Source organism: Fusarium solani (assembly GCF_023522795.1).
Source record: "Fusarium solani strain SB1 chromosome Unknown bctg00000003_1, whole genome shotgun sequence".
In the NCBI taxonomy this organism is placed as follows: Eukaryota; Fungi; Ascomycota; class Sordariomycetes; order Hypocreales; family Nectriaceae; genus Fusarium; species Fusarium solani.
In genome coordinates, this window is record NW_027072154.1 from 2,332,105 (window position 1) to 2,340,712 (window position 8,608).

At 55.3% G+C, this 8,608-nt stretch overlaps 3 protein-coding genes across 3 annotated transcripts; 2 read left to right on the plus strand and 1 right to left on the minus strand.

The window, feature by feature from the left end:
* Positions 1 to 791: 791 nt before the first annotated feature.
* MRS44_006296 (uncharacterized protein) lies at positions 792 to 2,652 on the plus strand (the record flags this gene model as incomplete). The annotated part of the gene is made up of 4 exons (XM_046274644.2): positions 792 to 861; positions 929 to 1,235; positions 1,284 to 1,342; positions 1,511 to 2,652. The coding sequence occupies 4 exons, from the start codon at positions 792 to 794 to the stop codon at positions 2,650 to 2,652; spliced, it is 1,578 nt and encodes a 525-aa protein (XP_046140109.1).
* Positions 2,653 to 3,420: 768 nt separating this feature from the next.
* MRS44_006297 (uncharacterized protein) lies at positions 3,421 to 4,641 on the plus strand (the record flags this gene model as incomplete). Its single annotated transcript, XM_046274643.2, has 1 exon — positions 3,421 to 4,641. The coding sequence occupies one exon, from the start codon at positions 3,421 to 3,423 to the stop codon at positions 4,639 to 4,641; it is 1,221 nt and encodes a 406-aa protein (XP_046140108.1).
* A 264-nt stretch (positions 4,642 to 4,905) lies between these two features.
* On the minus strand, positions 4,906 to 6,502 carry MRS44_006298 (uncharacterized protein; the record flags this gene model as incomplete). Its single annotated transcript, XM_065621711.1, has 4 exons — positions 4,906 to 5,763; positions 5,820 to 5,918; positions 5,971 to 6,086; positions 6,133 to 6,502. 4 exons carry the CDS (start codon positions 6,500 to 6,502, stop codon positions 4,906 to 4,908), a joined length of 1,443 nt encoding a protein of 480 aa, XP_065477783.1.
* Positions 6,503 to 8,608: the final 2,106 nt, after the last annotated feature.

Sequence of the window (8,608 nt, forward strand, 5' to 3'; positions counted from 1 at the left end):
TGTCCTGTCAACTAACTCCCCGAACTGAACACGCACAGCGATCAACACGCCAAAACGTCTGGGCCCCGCCAGAGCTGGCTGTCGGCGTGGAGCTGCCCTGTCTCACTCCCGTCACCCACCCTGGCCGCACCCGGGGTGTCGTCGAACCTTCTCTTGCTTCTTTCTCGGCTTTCTCCTCTGGCCCTTGCTTGGACCTGACGCAGGCAGTATGCACCTCGAAGAAACAGCCTGCTCGGTTTTGCTCATAGCCCCACATGCTGCAAACGCAAACGAAGCTTCCATGTTACCTTGTCTGAACGGGCCTTATCGGTCGCTTCTTTCTGACAGGCGGCGGTCTCGGTCTCCACCAAAGAGCCTTCGCCGCACTTACACGGCTCCTCCTGGCCATGGATGGTTCAAATATCTGCTCTCCCACCCTCTTCTCCGTGACTGTCTCATTGCGCTGCACACTGCTCGCTCACTTCCAAAGCAACCTCTCCATCTTCGCCTTCCTTCCAGTCGTCTTTCCTAGGCTGTGATTGCTTCAAGTTCTGCTGATTTCTTGTGAAACTCGCTCCTCGCTCTCCCAAACGAAACCTACCTCCCGGTTACCTCGAGAAACACCACGGCAAGCCCACATTCCCGCCGCACAGCAACTAGACATACATCCTCGCTCGAGCCAAAGCCTTGCTCTCCACCTGTTACATACCTCGTCTGCTTGACGCTTGGCTTTAAATACCACGGGATCCTTGTGTTTGGCATTGTTTGGTTCTTTGTTGCTCCTTGTCTGCTTCCCGGTTGAGCCAGCAGCCATGGGTGTCTTCCAGCTGACCGGTTCTCGCGACCCGGATGCATTCCCTGCCATGCAACTCTTTCTCCTCGGTGAGTTGATTGCTCCCATCCTGGGTTTCTCAAACTTGCGAGAGAGTTGCTAACAGTTACTGTCCAGCAATTGTCCGATTGGCAGAACCCATTGCCTTGACATCCATCTTTCCCTATGCCTGGGCTCTTGTCAAGGACTTTCAGATTGGTGACGAATCCCAAGCCTCGGTCTACTCAGGAATCCTCATCTCAGCCTTCTCTCTCGCCGAGGCTGCCATGGGAATGTACTGGGGTGGTCTCTCTGATCGGATAGGGCGCAAGCCTGTGCTTATTATCGGGTCTGGAGGTACTATCATTTCGATGTTGACCGTAGGACTCGCATCAAACTTCTGGGTTGCTCTGTTTGGACGGTGCCTGGGTGGTCTGCTCAACGGGTATGTTGATTCTTTGAAGCCATTGAGCGCTAACTGACGTGAAACTAGTAACATCGGTGTTATCCAAACAATGGTAGGCGAGCTTATTAGAAAGCGAGAGCATGAGCGTAAGTTTACTCCCCGTCATGACATTGTCTGAGGCTGTGAAATCGATCATGAGAGCGAAGATGTGGCGTTTTCAGTTCAAGGTTCTGCGTGACCTTAGGAGTCACATGATAACCCCAAGATGCCTCTTTCACGCATGAGTCTCGCATGGACTAATAGTAATGATACAGCTCGTGCATTCTCCATTATGCCCTTCGTATGGAGTATCGGTACTATTATCGGTCCTTCGATAGGAGGACTGTTTGCGAACCCCCACCAGTCGTGGCCCGAGACGTTTCCCACCGGCAGCCTGTTCCAGCGATTCCCATACCTGCTCCCCAACCTCATCTGCTCCGGACTGCTTCTCGTGAGCATCGTGCTAGGTTTCTTCCTTCTTGTGGAAACCCACCCTGATATGCAGCCCAAGCCCGCCCAGTCTGCTGAGCCTGAATGCGATGCCACAGAGGAGACTGCTCTGATTCCTACTACGGATGCCCAGCCCGAGACATATGGTGCTATCGAGACCCCTGGCGAAGATTGGGACCCTCTGCTTGTCGAGGACGAGAAGGAGGTGTCCGTGACCTCTTTCAAGGTCTGGAACCGTCGTGTTGTTGGCTTCATCGTCGCCCTGTCCATCTTCACCTACCACTCCATGACGTTTGATCATCTCTTGCCCATCTTTTTCGAAGAGAAGCGCGCAGTTGCCATCGAAATGCTCCACTCTGCCTCCATCTTCCCATTCTACTCTCCCGGCGGCCTGGGACTGACTCTTCGCAACGTGGGCATGATCTTGGCTGTGGATGGCGGCATCGCCCTGTGCATCCAGCTCTTCATCTTCCCCTGGGCGGCTAACAAGTTTGGCACCTACCGCCTCTTCATTCTCGTCACTATTCTTCATCCTATCGCCTATATGCTGATGCCGATGCTGCTTCTCGTCCCTGAGGGTCTCGTCTACCCTGCCATCTACTGTTGCCTCATCGTCCGCAACATTCTCTCCATCATCCTCTACCCCCTCCTCATGATCCTCATCAAGGAGGCCACTCCCACTCCCAGCGCCCTGGGTAAGGTCAACGGACTTGCTGCCAGTGCCGGCGCAGCCTGCCGAATGATCGCCCCTCCCATCGCCGGCTACCTCTGGAGCTTGGGCAGCAAGTTTGATTGCTCTGCCCTAGCCTGGTATGGAAGTGCCATTGCCGCTGTTTTCGGAGCCATCCAGTGTTTCTATGTTCCTCGCCAGAAGAACGAGGAGCCTACTGAGGAGACTCCCTCTGTGCCTCACAAACAGAACACGACTGTCACTGTCACCGAGGTTGAGTTTTACGACTCGGAGTGAAGAGGAGATGATGATTGCTCGTGACTGGGCTGATTTGACGGTCGACATGAACCGATGACACACACCTACACCACCAACTCTGAGATTGCTCAACTTGCGCAAGCAAGTACTGTTTTTGCCAATTTTTCTATTCAAGCGACACGCATGGCGTCATGGCTTTCGGTTCTATTTCATGTCTCAAAAAAGCAAAAAAGCTCTAGACGGTCAGGTTTATTTTGGTTTCCCCTTTTTGTCGGATATCCCCTGGGTATAGATAGGTTGGCAGCGTTGTGTTTTGGTGGGCTGGATCTGTGGGCGTTTTGAGATGGACTATTAAAAAAAGTATTTCGACAGTCGGATGTCTTGGGGTCTAGAAAAACGGCGGGTATTAGAAAAAGGTACTATTTATGACGGTTTACTCAGGTTGTTTTGGGAATAGAGATCAATATCAGAGTTAATCACAGTTGTTGCGGCCCAAGTCTTACCGTGAGTGGTTGGGAGCGAGACAACTCCGAATGTCTTGAGTTAAATTATCTAAATTACACCCTTAAAATGATTCTGATATTTTCAGAAACTAGTTGAACTTTTGGAACGAGTTTGCTAACTCATATAACGTGTAGACTATTTCATCTGGTCTGGAGTTCCGATATTTCGGTCAATGCCCAATAAGATTTTCGCCACCCACAGAAAGTTGGAGAAGGCTCAATTTTTAGCACCATCAACGCAACCACGAATGACACGAACAAACAACCAAGGGGAAGGGAGATAACATCGCATCACACCCAAAAAATGAAGATCGAGGAAATCACAGAAAAGATGGACGAGTCCCTCAAGGTCTCGGAGCCCACGCCAGACTCCGAGGCCACCAAACCTCAACTCCCGCCCGCACACACCATCGCCAGCGGCAAGACGGTTGATGAGGTTTGGGAGGACCTCAACAAGTCGCCGCTGTTCATGACGGACTTGGACGCCGCTGAGGGGGAGAATGACGATATTGCTGCCCTGCAGGCTCTTGCTTATGAGGGCACGCCGCTGGAGAACGGAGTCGACTTCAAGGAGCGCGGCAATGAGTGCTTCAAGGTGCGAGGGTACGTCGACGCAAAGGAGTTTTATGGAAAGGGCATCGCTATCCTGGCTGGAGAGGAGCGCAAGCGCGCAAGAGGAGAGGTGACCAAGAACCCTGACGGAGAAGAGGACTCTGAGGAGGAGATCGCCAAGCAGAAGAGCACTCTCGAGACGCTCTACGTCAACCGCGCAGCATGCCACCTCGCAGTCAAGAACTACCGTAGCTGCTGGCTCGACTGTGCTGCCGCCCTACGCCTCAACCCTCGCAACCTCAAGGCCTACTACCGCAGCGCCCGCGCTCTTCTCGCCGTGGATCGCATCGAGGAGGCCGACGACGTGTGCGCCCGTGGCCTCTCCCTCGATGAGTCCAATGCCTCCCTCCGCGGGGTAGCCGACGACATCATCAAGCGCGCCAAGGAGATTGACGCCCGCCGCAAGAAGGAGGCCGAGCGCGTCGCAAAGGAGAAGCGCCGCGAGATGCTCGTCAAAGCCGCTCTCCGAGCCCGCAACATCCCCACGCGCACGACTTCGCAGCCGCCCGAGATGGAGGACGCGGGGATAGCGCTGGTGCCAGACCCGGACGACCCTCGCAGCGCGCTGGCGTTCCCGACCGTGTTCCTGTACCCGCTGGACCTCGAGTCGGACTTTGTCAAGGCGTTTGAGGAGACGCACACGCTGGAGGACCACCTGGGCTACGTCTTCCCGCTGCCGTGGGACAAGGAGGGCAAGTACACGCTGCAGAACGTCGAGGCCTTTGTCGAGACCCGCGAGGGAGGTCTCCTCAAGATGGGCAAGAGGGTGTCGCTGCTGAAGCTCCTGGGAACGGGCAAGGTCGAGGTCGTAGATGAGGTTGTGAGGATCTTTGTCGTGCCCAAGGACAAGGCCGAGTCGTGGGCCAAGGAGCACAAGGCCAAGAGGGCGGCCGAGAAGGGCGAGGCGAGCTAGATGTGGACGATAGATTAAAGAAAAGTACATGTGTTTATGACTTGAAGGTGAAAAAGATCAACTACAAAAGAAGAGTTGCGATTGCTAAATTAACCAGTCCGTGAGTAAGTTGTTATATGCATCTGCAGTATCCAAGCATTCAAAGACAAGAACCAAACTTTTCCCAAAAACACCTGCCCGAGCTAGTCCATTCTATTCGCTATTGGTCATATATCCCAAGCTTTCCATCACGATGTTCGTCCTCTCAACGCCGACAAGTGTAAATCAGAGAGATGTGGCCCGCTGTCTCTTGCTTCGATGCTCATCTCTGAGTGCCGAGTCTCTGTGTACCGGTCTCAGAGATCCCATAGCAGGAGGGTCCTGGTCCCGTTTGCACAGGTTGAGGAGCAGCATGGCGGCGTCCTGCTGAGAGTTGTCGGTTCTGGGTTGTAGCTCGACCTTGTCTTCTCTCTGCCTGGCGGGGCTACCCTCGGGGGTGGAGGCTGGAACTACAGAGCACATGCTCAGGTTGGGACTAGCACTGTCTCTGTAGTTGTAGTTGTAGTCCCAGTCCTCGTGTTCAAGTCGTCGCTTGGAGCCCCAGGACGAAGTAGAAAGGTTAGACCGGTGCAGCAAGGGCGGGATGCGCGGCACGGCACTCAGCCACGGATGAGGAGACGCATAGTCTGTCTGCGGGCTCGAGTGGTTGATCGGAGCCCAGCTCGAGTTTGGGTGTGATGCCACCATGTATGTAAGAGGTCCCGACCCGGTGCTCGAAGCAGAGTTAGGGGCCGACATGAAGTGGTGGTCGGTATCGTTTTCCGGCACCCACGGAGGGTTGCATACTATGCGCGACGGAAAGCGATGCTTTCGTTCTTCAGGGGCATACATGGTCTGATGGGCGTTGTTATCTCTGGGAAAGCTGGTAGCAGCGCCAAAGACAGGAGCAGCGGCGTTCAAATGCATGCGTCGAGCGATGTCGGCCTCGCGAGCGGCCTCGACAACAATCTGCGAGTCGATGACCATCCGGCCAAACCCTTGCGAGTCGCGAGGGACGCAATCCGAGGGAAACGATGGGCCAAAGATGGGGATGAGAGCTCCGGCGATCTCATAGCAAAATGTCGCGCAGACGGCTCTGGCGCACTGATACGGCATCCAGTAGCCTTCCACAAAAGTCAGCGCCATCAACACCTCCTCACCAGCGAGAACATACCTTGAGCAGCTATGGAGCCACCTGTGATACTGTGCGTGATCTCCTTGAGACCCTGGTTGAGACCCAGCATCTTGGCTGGTATCGTCTGGATCTCGTTAGCCCATGCTGCGAGAGTGTTGCGGTATCAGGATGCTGACCTTTCCATATCGACAACACTTGAAAAAGGGAGTCATGCGCACAAGGCCGACGTTGTAATCCCACATCACAGCGTACTCGGTGTCCTGGCCAGGGAGGGTGAATTCGTATCGAAAGACTAGATCGTTAGTAGCCAACATCAATGCCCACCTCGAGTAACATACCTTCGAAGCTCTCTCGTCCCGTCTTCTCAAAGAAGTCCTTCTTGCCGCTGTTGTAAGGGATGTGAAGACAATTCTGTTGGATGCCCCCGAGGGGCTTGACTCTGAACTTGCGCATCTCCCGGAGAGACAGCTCGTCGAGGTTGTTCTCGAAAGGGGGATAGTTGACCTGGCCTCGCAGCTTCGACTTGGCCAGGCCCCCAGAGTCCTTGGACACTCGGACAGGAGGCATTATCGAACGATTCAGCGCCGAGTTCGAGGTGTCCGTGGCAGCAGAAAACGTCGGGGACGGGGGCGTAGGACTTGGGCGGAAGGAAAGGGGGCCATCCTGGCCGGGAGGGGCTGGGTTGAGGAGAGTCTTGAGTGAGAGCATAATGGAAGCCAGCCAAGTTTGTCAGATTTCCCAGAAGCCGCGATTCGAGAGGTAAAGAAGAGGTCCGCAGCATGCAAGAGACAAGGGACTGGTCGTAGAAGGGTGGATGAACCCGGGTGGTTTGGAGGGTACGGCGGGCAGCGGCCGTGATATACCTACTTCCGGTCTGCAGGGAAGGACAGACAAGTCGCAACGCAACAACTAGTGGAAACTCCTCGCCCTCAAGTCACTCCTCAGCTTGACAAACACGCGCCGCCGAGAGAGCGTAGTCTCGCGCCTGACAGACACCTAGCTTGCTGCGCTGAGATGACGATGAACAAGGAACCCTGGGTCGGTCAGGCTCAGCAACTCAGGGCGCCTGCGTGAAGGGCATCTGCAACTCCAAAAAGTCGGTCACGGCCCCGTTCCCCGGTCAAGATTTCTTTGTTCTGGACGTGAGGCTCAACCTCTCAGGGGAGAGGGCTCCGTTTACCAACTTCCACCGCCTTGTCTACTAGGCAAAGCCACCAAGTGATAGATGACGAGGCCGTCAAAGGGGGCAAGGCAACGCCGAGTGACTGAAAGAGAGAGGGCTCAAGTTGGAGCCTTGGTGACAAAAGCAATGACGAGGGCTCAAGAGGGTTGGTTTGATGGCCAGAGACGCGGTCTGTCCCACTGTTCAGGTTTCTCCCAGTTGCTTCCGAGAGCTGCGCGTGAATCCCCAGAGTCCCGCTTTATCAAACAGCTCCCCCCATATGCTTCCAGGCCGTCTTCTCCGCATAAACATCAGAGACCAGAGAAACTGCGGCAGGGGGTGCAGAACTGGGGGTGGTTGGCTCAGCCCTCACGCCCTGCTATTCGTTACACTCCCGCAATGTATCTCTGGAGCCGAACCTCGCAGAGGGACGTCCGGCCGTCCTGAACACCGTGCCGTCTCAGTGAGCCATCTCGACAGCTCGCCTCCTCCCAAGACGGACGTGATGCCCACGGAGTCGGCGGGAACAGCAAATAAAGCCCAGAAGCGCAAATATGGGTGACCCCAGACCGCAAACTAGCTGTTTCGCCCTGTTTGAGCCCGCCCCACGAGGTTTTGGCAAAACTGAAGCGCCGACGGCTGCCTGCATACCACATCGTCCAGGACCCTCTACCCCAGTCCGTTTTCTGAAGCCTGTGCAACAAAGAATGACGGTCCTGCTGCCACTGAGAAGCCCGCCTTAATCTCAACACTCCCCCCGACCTTGCTCGAGTCGCCCCACGTGTCCGTATGACAACTGACAGCTACGAAGGGCACTTCTTTGCTGAGACAGGCTGGTGATTGACGTTGCCGAAGATCCTATCAGATCCTTCTCCCACCGCAGCCATTCGCAGCATGACTTGGCTCCGGTTTGTTATGACCGGACCACGCTACCCAACAGGTTGCCGCCCCCTGTGCAAAAGGGCTGTGCATAGCCGTTGCATCCTACACCGGTAGTCTTTTGTCTGGTGAGGTTCGATGAGTCTTCCAGAAGTCGGTTTGCTGGCTTCTCCCTAAGGAGCTCCCTGGGAGAGACTGAAAGGAGGCCTGTCATGTTGCCGGCCTTTGATACCCACACGAGCTGTTAGGAGTACAGGCACAAGAAAAAATGTCCGAGGGAACACAAGTCCATGCCCGATACGCCCGCCCCTCAGCTCCTGGGGATTGCTAGGCCCGCGCGGCCAAGCCAGTAGGTCTATGGTGCCCAAGGTCGCCATGTTGCATGCTTCTTGGGCAATCATCTCGCCAAGCCGCCCTCTGTTGCGAGCTGCTGCAGTAGGCTGCATCATCAGCCATGAAGGCGTCAGATAGGGCCTGCCCAGCAAGGAGCTTTCGGTCACCCCAATTGCCTCGATCAGTTCGCAGTGGCATCCAGCTCGACCGACATCGTTCGAGTCAGTGACCCCTGGCAGAAATGTCAATACTGGCTCTGGCGAAATGGATCATATCTGATGCGACCAACCGACGGCTCGGGCAGCGGCAAAGCTCCGGGTTCGGCTCTCTTGCTCTTCATCCAAGCTTCTTGCTCGATTGGTGATGGTGCAATTCAACCGCAGCCACCAGCCACGCCCAGAGGCGCCAGGAGAGGGAAGAAGCAGCAGCAACGGCTGACA